The sequence below is a fragment of the Anolis sagrei genome, chromosome 3, assembly GCF_037176765.1.
Source record: "Anolis sagrei isolate rAnoSag1 chromosome 3, rAnoSag1.mat, whole genome shotgun sequence".
Lineage (NCBI taxonomy): Eukaryota > Metazoa > Chordata > Lepidosauria > Squamata > Dactyloidae > Anolis > Anolis sagrei.
The window spans coordinates 267727782-267745425 of record NC_090023.1 but is presented as its reverse complement, the minus strand read 5'-3'; the positions used below and the strand labels follow the sequence as shown (position 1 = coordinate 267745425).

The window sequence follows — 17644 nt, the reverse complement described above, 5'->3', positions numbered from 1 at the left end:
AACACAATGGTAGACTTAGTTGAAATGACGACTCTGCACCTCTTCTGTTGTTTCAGAAAATAGATCAGAATCATAACAATATTTTATGGCTTGTTCATACAGGGTGAGGCAGCATAACTTCCTTTTTTCCAAACTTAATAAAACCCATTGTATGCATCAGAAAAAAATATTTTATAATGTAGGTGCATACCTAAAGTTTTGTTTTACGTAGTTTTGAAAATCAAATTAGGTAGGTGACGTCCCCCATTCTCCATTCTCCATACATTGAGTAAACCGATTTCTGGCATTTGTCATTCATTACTCTTGCCAGCATGGTGTTATGTTGGCAATTGCTTCCTGGATGTTGGTCTTCAAATCTTGTAGGGTCCTTGGACGGTTCACATAAACACGGAATTTCAAAAAACCCCATAGAAAAAAATCACAAGGGGCCAAATCTAGAGAGCGGGCCAGCCACTCCAAATCCGTTCGAAAAGTAGGCCTCAACGGCAAAAGCACGCTCCTCACTGTTCCAACACATGATGGTGACTGAACTGTGTCAGGACAAAACTTTATACTCCCGCCTCTCGAATGAGACCACAAGTGCTCTGCTACGTCTTCAACCGACTGAATGGCGCGCATTTTTAAAAAGGAAGTTATGCTGCCTCACCCTGTACATCGTCTGGAAGAGAAGTAGCTAAACAAGTGCAGATTTATCGTTGAAACCTTCAGAAATTATTCTCTGATGCTTTGTTTTTAGGTTCATTTTAAAGTTTGTGTCAGATGAACGTTGAAGTTTAAGAGGCATTTTCTCCTGACATTTTGCCTGCATCTATGGCAAGCATCCTCAGAGGTAGATGCATAGATGCAGGCGAAACGCCAGGAGAAAATCCCTCTAGAACATGGCCATATAGCCCGAAAAAACCTACAACAACCCAGTGATTCCTTCAACAATACGTTGAAGTTTAATGTTACAGAAATATACAACAATGTTTAGCCTGCAGAAGAGAAGGCTGAGAGGAGACATGATGAGGGCCATGGGTCAGTATGTGAGGGGAAGTAATAGGGAGGAGGGAGCAAGCTTGTTTTCTGCTTCCCTGGAGACTAGGACAAGGAGCAATGGCTTCAAGCTACAGGAAACGAAATTCCACCTGAACATTAGGAAGAACTTCCTGACTGGGAGAGCTGTTCAGCAGTGGAACTCTCTGCTCCAGGGTGTGGTGGAGGCTCCTTCTTTGGAGGCTTTTAAGCAGAGACTGGATGGCCATCTCTCAGGGGTGTTTAGAATGCGATTTTGCATCTTGACAGGGGGTTGGACTGGATGGTCCACTAGGTCTCTTCCAACTCTATGATTCTATATTTCCAGATGTACATATATAATCTTAATGTGTGTTTCTTCTCTGTGTGATCTTCTTTCCAAATTTTTATCACCAGTAGGTTGTTAGCATTTTGGTAACTGTTTTCTTCCTGTTTTGAATATGTATTATTATTACTATTATTATTATTATTATTACTTTATTTGTACCCCGCTAGCATCTCCCGAGGGATTCGATGCGGCTTACACAGGCCGAAGCCTCAAAAATCACAATACAACAATACAATACCCAAGCAAATTAAAAACAGTTCCATAATTTTGTATGGAAACAAAATTATCAGACTCTGAATTTTCCTAGAAACACTGCTCGTAGATTAGTGTAATTCAGTAGAACTACAAGAGTTTTAAGTAATTTGGGGGAATGCATCTGAAAACCATGCCACTTGCACCTTGTTTCTTACCTCTATACAAAGATATTTTTGAACTAATCAAATACTAGATACCTTAGCCAATGCTTTGCCAGTCTAAATAAATGGAACTTATAAACAGTTTGTGTTGACTCAAAGAACAGTTCCTTCTCTTTTGACTGGTGGCAGCATCATCTCAGAATGAGGCATTTCCCAGCTCTGTTTCCTGTCTCATTACTTCACAGGCCAAGATACTGAGTTGCCAAAATGCTGTTTTCATACAAAGCTATATTACAGAAAACAAAGCAAAATGTATTAAAGCAACAGATCTCTCCTCTTCTCTTTTTCCCAGGATGTGAGCTGTAATGAAATACAGACAGTTCCGTCACAAATTGGTAGCCTGGATTCTCTGCGGGACTTGAACCTCAGAAGAAATCACTTGGTACATTTACCTGAAGGTAAGAAATGTAAGAGAGAAAGGTGGACTGTATTTATTTTCAAGCACTCATCATTGCAGATGAATGCTTTGTTTCTTTTCCAACCAGTTGACTGACTCCAGCATTTTTTTCTTTCCATGTATGTACTGCAGAGCTTGCCGAGCTGCCTTTGATCCGCTTAGATTTCTCCTGCAATAAAATCACAACGATCCCAGTTTGCTACAGGAACCTCAGGCACTTACAGACAATCGCCCTAGATAATAACCCGCTCCAGTCACCCCCTGCACAGGTAATGCATCATTAAATGAATACAACATTAAGCGCAACCTGAAGACATTTTTCTCTTAAAGTATGGAAGAAATCAGACGCATTTTCCTTTTGTAGAATAATTTACTAATGCTTTCATAACTATTATTACAAAAATGCATAGGTGCTTTTTGTAGACAACTTGCTTAATGAAAACAAACTGAAGATCTATAGAAGTTGGCCATGATTACAGTGTTTAAGTCTTGGAACAGTGAAATTTAAAAATTGTAATGTGTTTTTGGTTTTGTTGTGACTGATTCTTAATGGTTCTGACTGCACATGGATTATTTATTTATTTAGAACATTTCTATTCCACCCTTCTCACCCTGCAGGGGACTCAGGGTAGAGCACAACATATATATGGCAAACATTCAATGCTGGGACATAAGACCATAAATATATACAAATATTCACTTATATCCACATTAAAAGTTGCTTAAAAACCATCTCAGGACACCATTTTGCCTCATTGCCCTGCCCCAAAGGCTTGGTCTCACAGCCAGGTCTTCACCATCCTTCTGAAGGACTGGAGGGAGGGGGCTGATCTAATATTGCCAGGAAGGGAGTTCCATAACCAGGGGGCAATCACTGAGAAGGCCCTGTCTCTCATCCCTGCCAAACACACCTGTGATAGTGGAGGGACCGAGAGCAGGGCCTTCCCAGAAGATCTTAGTTTCTGCAGTAGTACATAAAGGGAGATGCGTTTGGACAGGTAAACTGGGCCAGGGCCATTTAGGACTTGATAAGCAAAGCCAGCACTTTGAATTGTGCCCAGTAGCAAACAGGTAGCCAGTGGACCTGACGTGAGTTGTATGCTCCCTGTATGCCGCCCCAGTTAGTATGCAGTGAAATAAATGCAATCCACTGCTGTTAATTCCATATGGATGAAACTATTCATGTATGCATCTACTTTGCATGTGCCAGTGTTTGAATTTCTGCAGTTAGTCAAAAGAGAAGGTAAGAGAAAATAGTAACAGGGAATGAGATGGCGCAATTTAGAAGCTGGAAATACAATGGGAGATAGCATAGTATGGAGTTTGAAGAAGCTATGTATGTATAAGAATTAGATCCATAAATGGGACAAGCTGGGAAGTCTTTGACAAGTTTATGTGTTAATAAAAGACAATGATGCTGGCATGTTGGAATTCTATCTAGCATTAGACAGACCTTCCCCTCAGAGAACACAGGCAACCACCTTTCATATACAAGTGGTAGAAACTTTTGTGTGAACCCTATTCTGCACTACTGACAGTGACATATTAGTTGAGTGTGAACTGCTTTATGGTACAGGAATTAGCATAGTGGAAAGTGTTGACTTTATTTTAAAATAAGAGAGAAAGGAAAGGTAAAATCGGGCAAACATAGCTGAAACCTCTAGTAAAATCTTGTAACCCATGAGTAGTGGGTTGGGGAGCAGGGGCTCTGGACAATAGGCCAAAGATGAGAGAAATAGCACTTTAGTGCTGCTCTTTGTGGGCTTTTTCTCACAAGTGTGTACTTTAAGTATTGGCTCTTACTATTAAAATATAATTATACAGTTATTACTACTAATTGCATAATAATAATTGGAGGTGCAGTTTACCTTTGTATTTTTCAGACATCCTTTATAACCTTCCCATTTTCCTTCTAGATATGCATAAAAGGAAAAGTCCACATATTTAAGTATTTGAATATGGAAGCATGCAAAGTGGCACCAGATCTTCCAGATTACGACAGACGGCCAATAGGCTTTGGCTCCTGGTAAGTATGCATAGATTTGATATCTGTTGATTTTAAGGACCCCTTGGAGAATGTTTAAATTTTTCTTTTATGTATTATAAGACATTAGTGAGTTATAGCATGAGGACATGTCTAGGTAATGTGGCTCTGTGTCTTTAATCTTTTGTACAGGGTTATATAATGCCTGTGGTCGGACCACAGGTGTAAATGCCTCATTTCCTATCATTGGACTGTGTTGTTCTTGGCATGCTTTCCTGTTGGCTTAGCCTAGTAACATACATCCCGACGCAGTCAGCCGCATTACAAGTTGCTAAATTAAGGCAATGGGTGCTAAGAGCGCAGTTTGTGTTTCTGTTATGTAGAGCTGAGTGATGCAAGGTCTGGATAAAAAGGGGAACTTACCCAATCAGCCAAAGAGGTCCTTGTCTGGTCTGGGCCCCACATCTGAGAACATGTTTCACTCTGAGGTCATGACAAGCATTTCTGGGGGCATTCTTTGGTTTTTCTCTTGTTTTTCCTGTGTGGACAGTAGGGTGTGTGTGTGTGTGTGTGTGTATGTGTGTATGAGAGAGAGAGAGAGAGAGAGAGAGAGAGAGAAAATATAAGTTGCGTTGGGAAATTTTTTTTCTAGTCCATCAATTTTGCCCAATATATTTCCTCTATGTATGCTTAATTCACCACTCACTATCGTCTTCTGCTGGCTTCTCTTCTCTTCCTCTTTCCCCAAGTCAAGGCATGGTGCAGCTTCAACAAATTCACTTTTTCAGAGGCACACAAAATGTTGAGAGGGGCTGTCTTCATTGTAGCCGCTGAGTTTGACTCTTGAAAAAAATCTGTTATAGATTTTGGGGAAGAAAGCCTGTATTCCCTGGTTGTTAATGGAATGTATGACAATTCCTTGCTTTCTCTTTTCCCATCTGTTACGTTTCTGTAAATATCTGATTGCAATGCCAGACAGAGAAGAAAACAACATGGCCCATTTTTAATCTCTCTCATGATTCAGACACACATTGGCATTCTCTCTGTGTTTAATATATAGATCTCCTTCTCAGGTGCAGCCACCTCCTAACCCTCAGCTGTTGTCAGTCCTTGGTTTAGCACAGGTATGGGCAAACCCAGGCCCAGGGACCAGATGCGGCCCATTGGGCTCTTTTCTCAGGCCTTCCTCTTGCTCACCATCCTAGCCTTCCTTCTTTCTCTCTTTCTTTCCTTCTTCCCTTCCTTTCCTTCCACCCTTTCGTCCTTCCTTCCCTCTTTCCTCCCTCCTTCCCTCTCTCCTTACTGCCTTCCTTCCTTCCCTCCCTCCCTCCCTCCATTCCTTTTGTCTTTCCTCCCTTCTCGCTTTCCTCCCCCCCTCCAATCCCTTCCACCCTTTCGTTCTTCCTTCCTTCTCTCTTTCCTTCCTCCTTCACTTCCTACCTTCCATCTTTCTCTTCTTCCCTTCCTTCCTTCTCTTTTCCTTCCAGCCTTTTCTTCCTTCCTTCCTTCCTTCCTTCCTTCCTTCCTTCCTTCCTTCCTTCCTTCCTTCCTTCCTTCCTTCCTTCTGTCTTTCCTTCCTTCCCTTCCCCCTTCCATCTTTCCCTTCCTTCCTTTAGTGTTTCCTTCCTTCTCTCTTTCCTCCCTCCCGCCAATCCCTTCCACCCTTTTGTCCTTCCTCCTTCACTTCCTGCCTTCCACCCACCCTTCCTTCCCTTTTGTCTTTCCTTCCTTCCCTCCCTCCCTTCCTTACCTCCCTCTTTCTTCCATCTTTCCCTTCTTCCCTTCCTTCTCTCTTTCTTTTCTCCTTCTGTCTTTCCTTCCTTCTCTCTTTCCTTCCTCCTTCCCTTGCTTCCTTCCACCACCGAGCAGGCAGTGCTAGCATATAGCAGGCAGTGCTAGCATGTGGCCCTCAAGTATGCCCATGCCTGGATTAGCATTATATCCAAACCTAGCAAAAGGATAGTTGGGTTTAGATATCCCCCTGAACAAGCCTTTCATGAAAGGACTATGATTTGTTTAGCTGCCCTAGTTTGCAGCAGTAGTTCTTAACCAACATGTTCATAGCAAGCCGTAATTCTTTAGAATTCTATTTTTTTTTTGTGACATTGAAATTCAGCCAGGAAATTCAACATAAAAATAAATCTTTTTATGAGTCTCTATATGGAGAGAAAAAGTGGGATATAAATCAACATCATCGTCATCATCATCTTAAAGCCAAAATAACAGATGAAAAGGCATCCTCATTTAATCTCATGTCATTTCCACTTTTCTATAATCATATTTATATTTTGTCTTTATAGTAATCTCACCAGGTGATTTATAGTAAGATAATAGATATATGCATAAACACTTACAATATCTAGATTTAAGCAGATGAGCATTTTAAAATATTAAAACACCAACTATGTCCGCCCTGTAATAAAAAGTGCCATGTAGATCAAATACATCAGTCTGTATGCTTACATTTGTATAATTCATCCTTTTTAGTGGTACTAGGAAAAGGTCATGAATTCTGTAGAAGGAACAACTTAGAGAAGCCTTGTTCAGTTTTGATGTTGTATGACTTAAATATACGATGCCATAGCAATCTCTGGAAGTCGGAAACAACTCGAAGGCACAAAATAACAGTCTAGCAGCCGTGATGTTTGCAACTCACTCTTGTGTCAATAGACTTTTGTGGAAAGCTGCCCTGCTTACCCAGCAGTAGAGCCTTGTGTTTTGTGTAAACATGGTGCCCTATAAGTAACAGTATTAATTGCCAACTTAGGAGCCCTTTCCCAAGGGAGTAGAAGGGTCTTTCTGATTTGTAAAGCAAGTGACAACCCGCCATGGAGTGACCTGCTATTTATTAGCCATGCCTGGCCGGAGCCATCTGCTTTCTGCATTGCCCACTTGCCCATTGTGGCCGTCTTGATGCCGTTTTCCCTGGGGCACCAAGAGCCCGTTAGACAGTCAACCCTTTGTTAAATGCTCATTTGCAGCGGGTCAGATGAGTCTCTTTCTATGTGGTTGCTATCTGTGGCAGTTCCAAACACAGTGTCTGGTTTGCTCCTGGTATTGAACTGTTTTGTCACTTATTTATATGTAGAGAGTCTGTTGGATCCATACACTCTGCTCTATGTCCTCCCATTTGCTTCTTGATAAAACACATGCAACGTCTGCATCTTATGATGGCAGTAAAAATAGTCATTTTTAATGGCTAAAAGCTGTACGCAGCCTCCATGGAGTCTGGGATGAAATACATTTGAATAATTTTGTAGAATATTAATGCAGGACACTTAAGAGGTTTGTTTTCTGTATTGAGTGCAGTGAGCCTATTCCAGTTTGGATTTTTTAATATATAAATCATATTTATTTTAATTTTATTGTAGCTTCCCCCCCCCCCCTTTTTTTTTCAGTCTCTGTTATTCTTAAGGTGTTTCAAAACAAAATTTAATTAAAAATATTTTTGCATACACTTGCCACCTTGATCGAGCATTTGAGGTGAAAGGGGTCTGCAGGAATTTAGTTAAATAAATAGCCTAAACAAAGCAACTGATGTTTCGTTGTTACATTGATAGAACTAATGGAAGCCCATTGCTTTGACTATTTCCAAACTGGGTGTTATTTTAATTTGTTTGTAGGCCAGAAAGATAAAGAATCTGAAATACAGAATCTTTGCTAGAGCAAGGATCTTTCAAAAATATTCCAAGGATTAAAGTAGCCTTCAGAGCTGAGGGGAGAAAGTATAGAATCAAGTTTACTGAAGTCATGTTGAACTAAAAATGCAACACATGCATTTGAGACTATTTGAGAGTAAAGCAAACTTCTAGTTAGAAGGTTTTAAAATCCAACCAACACCAATTTTAGAGAACTTTGTGACTTTTCCAAAACACCATCTTTCCCTAGCCCAAATTTAGACATTGTTTTATTTCAGGTAAAATTAATTTCATGGTATCTCTAATATAATTGAATACAAATGTGAATAAAATTTTCAGTGTGGGAGTTAGTTACCTCTAGATAAAAGAATATTTTACCAATACAAACAATATATATTTAGGTGCTTCTGGAGGAAATACAGAAAGTATTCTTCCTTTGGAATGTATTTTAATACGCTTGTATCCCAATGTTAATTTTCTCCCCGGAAGTCCAAAATGGCATTTAAAAATTCCTGTTGTAATGCTTTATTCCCAGATCTGTGCAGATTATGGGCATAGTGTGGGTCCATTTTAAACTGGGGAGGGATTTTAAAAAATATAATAGAAGGAATGTAGGAAAGATCAAGATCTTGGTTTTCTCAAAAGAGGTACAAGTTGAGTATCCCTTTTTCTGAAACGTTTGGGACCAGAAATATTTTGGATTTTGTTTTTTTTCCAGATTTGAGATACATTCGTATACAAAATAATAATAATAATAATCATCATCATCATCATCATCATCATACTTTATTTATACCCCGCCACCATCTCCCCAAGGGGACTCAGGGCAGTGTACATGAGGCCAGGCCCAACAATTGCAAAATGATTATCTAGAGATTAAACTCAAGTGTAAACATGAAATTCATGTATGTTTCATATGCACCTTATACACATAATCTAAAGGTAATTTTATATGCAATATTTGTGATAGTTTTGTGCATAGATTAAAAATGGTGTACGTTGAACTATCGAAAAGCAAAGGTTTTAATTTCAACCACACATAGGGACCATTTTCAGCAGTGGAACTCTCTGCCCCGGAGTGTGGTGGAGGCGCCTTCTTTGGAAGCTTTTAAACAGAGGCTGGATGGCCATCTGTCAGGGGTGATTTGAATGCAATATTCCTGCTTCTTGGCAGGGAGTTGGACTGGATGGCCCATGAGATCTCTTCCAACTCTTTGATTCTATGATTCTATGATTTTGGAGCATTTCAGATTTTGGAGTTCCAGATGAGGGATCCTCCACCTGTATGTTTGTTGAGGTGGTTTGCTGTACTGTTCAGCAACATTTGAACCCTTTGGTATAAGTAAATCCTTTGGAGAGGAAGGTGTCTACTTGGAGGTGCAAATATCTGGCTAGCATAAATGAATGTTTCTTAGACTGGAAGAGCCCATTATGTATGGAAAACATTGTATGACTAACAGGTTGGATATACCCACTGGTGCTCTCTGCTATATCTCAGTGGAATAACTTGAGCTTTATTTGCCTGACAGCCATGAGGAGTTATACTCCAGCCGGCCATATGGAGCTCTGGATTCTGGCTTCAATAGTGTGGACAGCGGAGACAAAAGGTGGTCAGGAAATGAAGTAAGTGCACTCGGTTTGCTTTTGTTTAGAGGATAATTATATGAAAGGGAAAGAAAACTGGTCACAGCAGCAGTAGAAAGCTGAGTTGCTCAAACTCAGAGACATGTAATTTGGAAACACGTATTTTGCAGCGGCCTAAGGACTGCGGCCAGGCTGCCCTTTCCACATCTCGGTTTGAAAATAAACGGATCAAACATGGGAAGGGGAAGACTTTTAAGCAGCCTTGTTTGTGCTGCTCCTTATTTCACACCACCAAAGCTTTATTTGAAATGTTATTGTACTGTATTAAGCATTAAAAAAGTTTTAGACAAGAAGTAGCCATAATAGTGTTTTTGAAGATTATTGTGTTGATTTCCTTTCATTAGTTGTAATTTGTTTGGTTCCTGTGCTTCACAGAACTGTCATGAGTTAAATATCTTGCATATGAAGGTTTTTTAAATGACTTGGCCAGTACTCTTCAGATCACAGCCTATGTTCTTTCAGCAAAATAAACAATAAATCACAAATATATTGTCGAAGGCTTTAATGGGTGGAATCACTAGGCTGCTGTGAGTTTTTCGGGCTGTATGGCTATGTACCAGAAGCATTCCCTCTTGTCGTTTCGCCTGCATCTGTGGCTGGCATCTTTAGAGGTTCTGTTGGCAGCGAGGCAAGTGGAGTGTATATATACTTGTGGGACGTCCAGGGTGGGAGGAAAAAGCCATGTCTGTTTAAGGAACTGTGAATGCTGCAATTTATCAGCTTGAAGTAGCATTTGAGTAGCCATGAAGTTTGCAAAGTCAATTAGTGAGGGTATCTACATAGAGCAGAGTTTCTCAAACTGTGCTCCTCCAAATGTTTTGGACTTCGCCTCCCACAATTCCTAAAAGGTGGTAAGCTATCTGGGATTTCTGGGAGCTGAAGTCCACAAAACACCCAGAGGAGCACAGTTTGAGAAACACTGGCATAGAGGTAGCCTGGCCTTTGTTGCCTAGAGGCAACCTCTGTTTGGGAGGTGTTAATTGGCCCTTGATTGTTTGTTGTCTGGAGTTCTGCTGTTTCTGAGTGGTGTTCAATTATTGGCTTTCTTGCCTCACTGCCAACAGAACCTGAAGATGCAGGCAAAAGGTTAGGAGAGAATGCTGCTGGAACATGGCCATGCAGCCTGAAAAACTCACAGCAACCCAATAAATCACAAAACTGTGGCTACATTCTTGTTCTTCTGCAACAGAGAGATCTTGGCTTGTTTTAAAATAGAGTGCCCAGCACAATCAGTCAGGAATAATCTATATAGGCCTTACCTTACCAGTACAAGTGCAGTAGATTATATGTACATAATGTGCATAGTACATAATGTTTAGTACACTAAATTCATGCTTGTAAGGTATTTTAAAGCTACAAGTTGGAAGGATTCTTTTAAACATTTCTCAAAACATGAAACATTTGGTTGATATGTGTGCAAAACAAGCATATGTGTATATCAATGTTAATTTCCTTGCAATAGAAACTCAGCAACTCATTTTACCCTCTTAAATTGTCCCGATGTGTTTTTTGAGGGGAAAATATTCAAGTGAGTGGCTTTTGGCAGGGTTTCTTAACAAGTTTTAAAAGCCCTCCCTCTGCCCTCTATAATTAGGTTTTAATCCAGTTGCTGATTTTAAAAGATAATTGGTTTGCTTGTATTTAGCATATTTTAAACCTGTTGTGCTTATAGCTGTATATATTGATCAGCCACACAGTTACTCACCATAAGTCCCAATCTTGGGCTTTAAAGGTATAGCAGAAATCAAACTGATTTAAAATCTGGGTTACAGCATCTTCCTTGCTCACTACCCATTTGTGTCTGAGATATTTTAGGATTTTATTCCGTATTCCAGAGCTAGCGGCTGTGTCTGCTGCTGTAATTACAGGGGCCTGAAAATGATCAGTTCAGTTAGCAGTGCGTCATTACGTTGTCATTCACTTGTGCCAGCTTTGTAATGCTGGATGAGAGTCCTGAGCTCCCTGATTATACAAACACACAGAGCGGAATTTATTTACTGCAGAACTTTTCATTCAGATGCCTTCAGCCTGCTTCATGCCTGGCATTCATGTCCCTGATTTGTGAAACTGTAGTTACCACCGATTTCAAACATACTTTGTGTCCTTGAGATTCCGTAATATACACAAAAATGGTCTTCATGCTAGAAGGTTTCATAAACCTTCACTTATCTAGAAATGGGGAAACGCAAATATAAAAACTCAAATCAAAATAAATATTGCTTGAATGTTGGTTTTGGCTCCATACACGTTAACCCTCTGCAGTGAGAGAAAAGCTCTTTCTGGGATGTGGATAAGCTCTTGAAGATCCCAAGCTTGACAAAAGACTCTGTGGGTCAGAGCCTGTTTCTTGATCATGTGTTTTACTTTGAATTAAGCCAACAGATGAATTTTCAGACCTTCCTTTACGGGTGGCAGAAATCACAAAAGAGCAGAGACTGAGAAGAGAAAGTCAATACCAGGAACACAGAGGGAACACGGTTGTAACCAATGGCGGAGGTAAATGGCATTCACTTTAATAGCCCCCCCCCCCCCCGCTTTTACACATGTATTTTATCCCTTGGTGCACGATTGTTGAAAGAGCAGTGGACTCAGAAGGTTAATCTCTTTGTAAAGAAATTATATTTACCGTATATACTCGAGTATAAGCCGAGGCACTTAATTTTACCACAAAAAAATGGGAAAACAGATTGGCTCGAGTATAAGCCCAGGATGGGAAATGCAACAGATACTGGTAAATTTCAAAATAAAAATAGATACCAATAAAATTATATTAATTGAGGCATCAGGAGATTAAATACTTTTGAATATTTACATAAAACTGTAATTTTTACATAAAACTTGCATACTCTTCCAATAAAAATAGAGTAAAATAATATAATAACAATAATAATAAATAGAGTAAAATAAATGTAATAATAACAACAATAATAAAGTAAAATGATAAATGTAATAATAATAATAATACATTTATTACGTATTTATAACAGAGTAAAATAATAATATAACATTTATTACGTATTTATAACAGAGTAAAATAATAAACCTTGACTTGAGTATAAGCCGAGAGGGACTTTTTCAGCCCAAAAAAAGGTCTGAAAAACTAGGCTTATACTCGAGTATATACAGTATGTAGGATCAGAACTGTATATTAGAGGCAAACACATTTATTTCTCTATTAAATCAATAGAAAGTAAGCCAACCCTCTTTTTGTCATTTTATTTTCTAAACTCACCATTTCACTTTGTCTGTGTAAAATGTGGTAGGACTTAAAGTCATAGCTGTGGATTTTGCAAAGAGATGCAACTGAGAAATAGACTAGAGTCTATGAAAAGTTATGTTTCCCATTCCTTTCATAGATAGGACCATAGAATCATGGATTAGACTGCATGGGCTATTTAGTCCAACCCCTTGCCATACAAGAAAAGCACAATGTCTCATTTAGGTCCCTTTGTAAATCAGAACAGAGCAGTTAGAACAATGTTTCTCAACCTGGGGGTTGGGACCCCGAGAGGGGTCGTGAGAGAGTGTCACAGGGGTCACCAAAGACCTTCAGAAAACATAGTATTTTCTGTTAGTCATGGGGGTTCTGTGTGGGAAGTTTGTCCCAATTCTATCGTTGATGATGTTCAGAATGCTCTTTGATTTAAATGAATTATAAATCCCTGCAACTACAACTCCCAAATGTCAAGGTCTATTTTTCCCAAACTCCACCAGTGTTCACATTTGGGCATATAGAGTATCTGTGCCAAGTTTGGTCCAGATCCATCATTGTTTGTGTCCACTGTGCTCTCTGGGCGTAGGTGAACTGCAACTCCCAACTCAAGGTCTATATCCACCAAACCTTTCCAGTATTTTCTGTTGGTCATGGGAGTTCTGTGTGCCAAGTTTAATTCTCTCATTGGTGGAGTTCAGAATGCTCTTTGATTGTAGGTGAACTATAAATCCCAGCAACTACAACTCCCAAATGACAAAATCAATCAATCCCCCCTAAATCCACCAGTATTCAAATGTGGGCGTATCAAATAATTGTGCCAAATTTAGTCCAGTGAATGAAAATACATCCTGCATATCAGATATTTACATTAAGATTCATAACAGTAGCAACATTACAGTTACGAAGTAGCAACAAAAATAATGTTATGGTTGGGGGTCACCACAACATAAGGGACTGTATTAAGGGGTCGCGGCATTAGGAAGGTTGAGAAACACTGAGTTAGAACATTTCAACAGGTGTCTTTGAGGAGTTTCTGTGTCCTTTTCCATTTCACTATAATTGCAAATATGTGGAGAAAGTTCTAGAAGGGAGAAGAGCCAGATAATATTTTGCATGGCTTTACTGTTTCCTATCCATCAGAAGCAGCTATCTGGAAACAATCTAGTAATAGAAACACCCATCTTCTCCTTCAGAGAGAGAGGGCAAGTACCTACTGGTCCTATCTAGTCTGTTGTGGTAGGACTTGGTGTTCTCTTCCCTCAGAACATGATGGTATAGTGTCAATTTGTTGGATTTGTGGCTTGCCTTTCTCCCAGAAACAAGGCAACAAGAAACTAAAGGAAACTGAATCTATTTGACTTCTGTGTAGCACAATTCTATTTTAAAACTCCCTCCTTTCCTTCACTCTGCGTAATAGTGCATTTATTTTTAGTCAGTTTCACAGCTGTTTTTTCAGGACTTTATTTTCCCTGAGGTGATATGCCAAATTAAAATGGTAAAATATATTTAAATACTTTAAAATACCTTCTTCAGACACAATTTCAGTAAAGTGTTTATTTATTTATTTACGTTATTCATATCCTGCCCTTCTCACCCCGAAGGGGACTCAGGGCGGCCTTCATAATTGGCATTATTCCGTTCCCAAACAACAACAATTAAAAACAATTAAACAACAATTTTAAACAACATTAAACAACATATGTAAACATTAGATGACTATTTTAAGGGAATTTGTTAGTGCTCGACCTAGTTCTTATGTGCAAACTGCGTCAAATGCAGTATTTTCACCGGGTTTATTGTGACCCAAAAAATGGTAAAGCATTTATGAGTGAAGTAATGCATTTTAAATGTCCTAATTAATGTAATGGATGGCAAGAACAACGGGAGTGGACCCTTCTACAGTTTATTCTCTTAAGTAAAGGTAAAAGTTTCCCCTGATATTAAGTCTAATCGTGTCCAACTCTGGGGGTTGGTGCCAATCTCCATTTCTCAGCCGAAGAGCCAGTGTTGTCCATAAACATCTCTAAGGTCATGTGGCCAGCATGTCTGCATGGAGTGCTATTACCTTCCTGCCGAATTCTCTTATAGTTTTAATATGCTTTTGAATACGTGTATCTGCCCTCATTCTTTTTATAATTATATCCCTAGACCTTTTTCTTTCTCCATTTCATATTACTTATTTTCAAGTAGAAAACAGGCAGTAACATTATACAGAAACCAGCTGCAAGAATCATCTTGTTTGCTTTTTATTTATTTATTTACTACATTTGTAGACCGCCCCTCTCAGCCCTAGGGCGACTCACGGCGGTGTACAACATATAAAAACCAGGTACAATTTCAACAAAGCAATTACACATCAACAATAAACAACAGCACTATCAATAATACAGTTTTTTTTGGCTAAACTTACTAACTAAAATCCATACCTTGAAATCATTTTGCAGATCCATACTATTTATTATCTCAGTTTCTGTCCATGTGTACAACTTATTCATTAATTCATGAATTTGATACAGAGGTTTATGAATTCACAGGTATTCTGGACAGCCTTTGGTGGTTTATTATTATTATTTATTTACAATATTTCTATCTTGCCTTACTCGAACCCGAAGGTAATTCAAGGCGGCTTACAACCAGGCAGCCATTTGATGCCTTAACAATATATACTTAAAACCACATTTAAAACAGAATTAAAAAGTACATACAGTAAGACCTTTAAATATATATATATAACCTATATATACATGCATACAGAAAGGGTTTTTCTTAACCTGACACTGTAAAGTATGCCAACAGAAGTGGTCCTCACAGCTTTATATTGTTACAATACTTACAATTCCTTGATAACACTATGTAATATAATTTTTTTCCTGGATTACAAATGTTGTTTCCTAATTGGTTCTATCATAAAAACATGGAAAAGGTTTTTTAAACTGCAAAATTTTTGGTTTTGCAGGACATCCTGCAGCACATTTTGTTATAGTTTTTCAATGAATATATCATAGAGTATCAGCCAATTCAATCTAGTTTGTGGCAGCCTCAAAAGCAAAGTTTCTAGAGTATAACAACTACTTTCAAAGTAAATACTGCACAATTAAACAGGAAATAATACTTTCAAACCAGGAACATAACATTTTTTCAAATGTCATTACATAGTGCAATATAAAGATGATAGATGAGCCAGAGTTAAGTTACTAGATGTACTTTAGCCGAATGACCCCTTTGGAAGTGATCTATCATACACTAGTCATTTCTGGTTACAATAATAATAGTAGTAGTAGTAGTAGTAGTAATAATAATAATAATAACAACAACAACAACAACAACAACAACAACAACACTTTATTTGTACCCCGCTACCATCTCCCCAAGGGACTCGGTGCGGCTTACATGAGGCCAAGCCCAAACACAACAATACAAGCAAATTATCAATAAGACAACATACATTAATGGATAAGAAAAATTCAGTGTGATCAGATTTGTCTTTGTTTATAATTTATTCAGAAGTTTGAAGTGGTTTGAGATGTGGTAATTGAAATTTTATTCCAGTCAGACCTTTCTGTGAAGACCTACATCTGCATTTTGATTTCATAAGCACTTATTGAAATAGGTGCCATGAAACCTGTTTGGAGCACCTACAAGCAAAGCTAGAGTTGTTGAGGCTGCAACCGTAATGAGACTTCTGTCGTTCTCTCCCCTGCTGCTTATCTAATTATGGCCTTTCTCTTTGTGTTTGTCAAGTGGAACATGATCTGGATCAGATCGACTTTATTGACAGCTGTGCCGCTGAAGAGGAGGAGGAAGAGGTGCGGCAACCCAAGTGCACGGAATCAGACAGCCTTAGCTCACAGTTCATGGCTTACATTGAACAGCGGAGGATTTCTCATGAGGTAGTTCTTCCTTTTCAGTCAACTGCATGTTTGCATGGGGTGAACCTTCTTTCTCGCAGGCATGGGCAACCTTTGACCCTCCAGGTGTTTTAGATTTTAACTCCTACAATTCCTAACTGGCAGATCAAGCAGGCTGTTAGGAAATGTGGGAAGTGGAGTCCAAAACACCTGGAGGGCCAAAGTTTGCCCATGCCTGGCCTATAGGAATACTTTTGGTGAGTTTATGATGTTTTTCCTTGGAAAATCTCAGTCCTATCCAACTTCCCATATTTCTATCATAATTCCATAAATACCTAACATCTGTTTCTCTCTGTGGTTCAGTGTTGTTGTTGTTTCTTAGTTGGCCTTCAGTGCAGCACAGTGTGGCTTGGATCTCCCAGTACTCTTAATCCTAGTGCTGTCTAGGATTTCTTTAATCCTTAAAACAGCGGTGAAGGGATTGTGTGCCTACTAGCCTTGTACATGATGCTCCTTTTCCCCTTTTGTAACAAGTTTTTGCCATGTGTTGTCAAAGGCTTTCATGGCCAGAATCACTGGGTTGCTGTGAGTTTTCTGGGCTGTATGGCCATGTATCAGAAGCATTTTTTCCTGGCGTATTATCAAAGGCTTTCATGGCCAGAATCACTGGGTTGCTGTGAGTTTTCTGGGCTGTATGGCCATGTATCAGAAGCATTTTTTCCTAACGTATTATCAAAGGCTTTCATGGTCAGAATAACTGGGTTGCTGTGAGTTTTCTGGGCTGTATGGCCGTGTATCAGAAGCATTTTTTCCTGGCGTATTATCAAAGGCTTTCTTGACCAGAATCACTGGGTTGCTGTGGGTTTTCTGGGCTGTATGGCCATGTATCAGAAGCATTTTTTCCTGGCGTATTATCAAAGGCTTTCTTGACCAGAATCACTGGGTTGCTGTGAATTTTCTGGGCTGTATGGCCATGTATCAGAAGCATTTTTTTTCCTGGCGTATTATCAAAGGCTTTCATGGCTGGAATCACTGGGTTGCTGTGAGCTTTCTGGGTTGTATGGCCATGTATCAGAAGCATTTTTTTCCTGGCGTATTATCAAAAGCTTTCATGGCCAGAATCACTGGGTTGCTGTGAGTTTTCTGGGCTGTATGGCCATG

At 39.2% G+C, this 17644-nt stretch overlaps 1 protein-coding gene across 7 annotated transcripts in view; it reads left to right on the top strand.

Moving 5' to 3' along the window:
- LRCH3 (leucine rich repeats and calponin homology domain containing 3) overlaps positions 1-17644 on the top strand; it is a 116797-nt gene that overhangs the window by 46005 nt on the left and 53148 nt on the right. For all 7 annotated transcript variants that reach the window (XM_060767301.2, XM_060767296.2, XM_060767295.2 and 4 more), the window contains exons 4-9: positions 2051-2156; positions 2288-2424; positions 4072-4181; positions 9307-9400; positions 11797-11917; positions 16377-16525. In XM_060767301.2, the coding sequence (XP_060623284.2) occupies positions 2051-2156; positions 2288-2424; positions 4072-4181; positions 9307-9400; positions 11797-11917; positions 16377-16525 (717 nt within the window). The remainder of the gene's footprint in view (positions 1-2050; positions 2157-2287; positions 2425-4071; positions 4182-9306; positions 9401-11796; positions 11918-16376; positions 16526-17644) is intronic.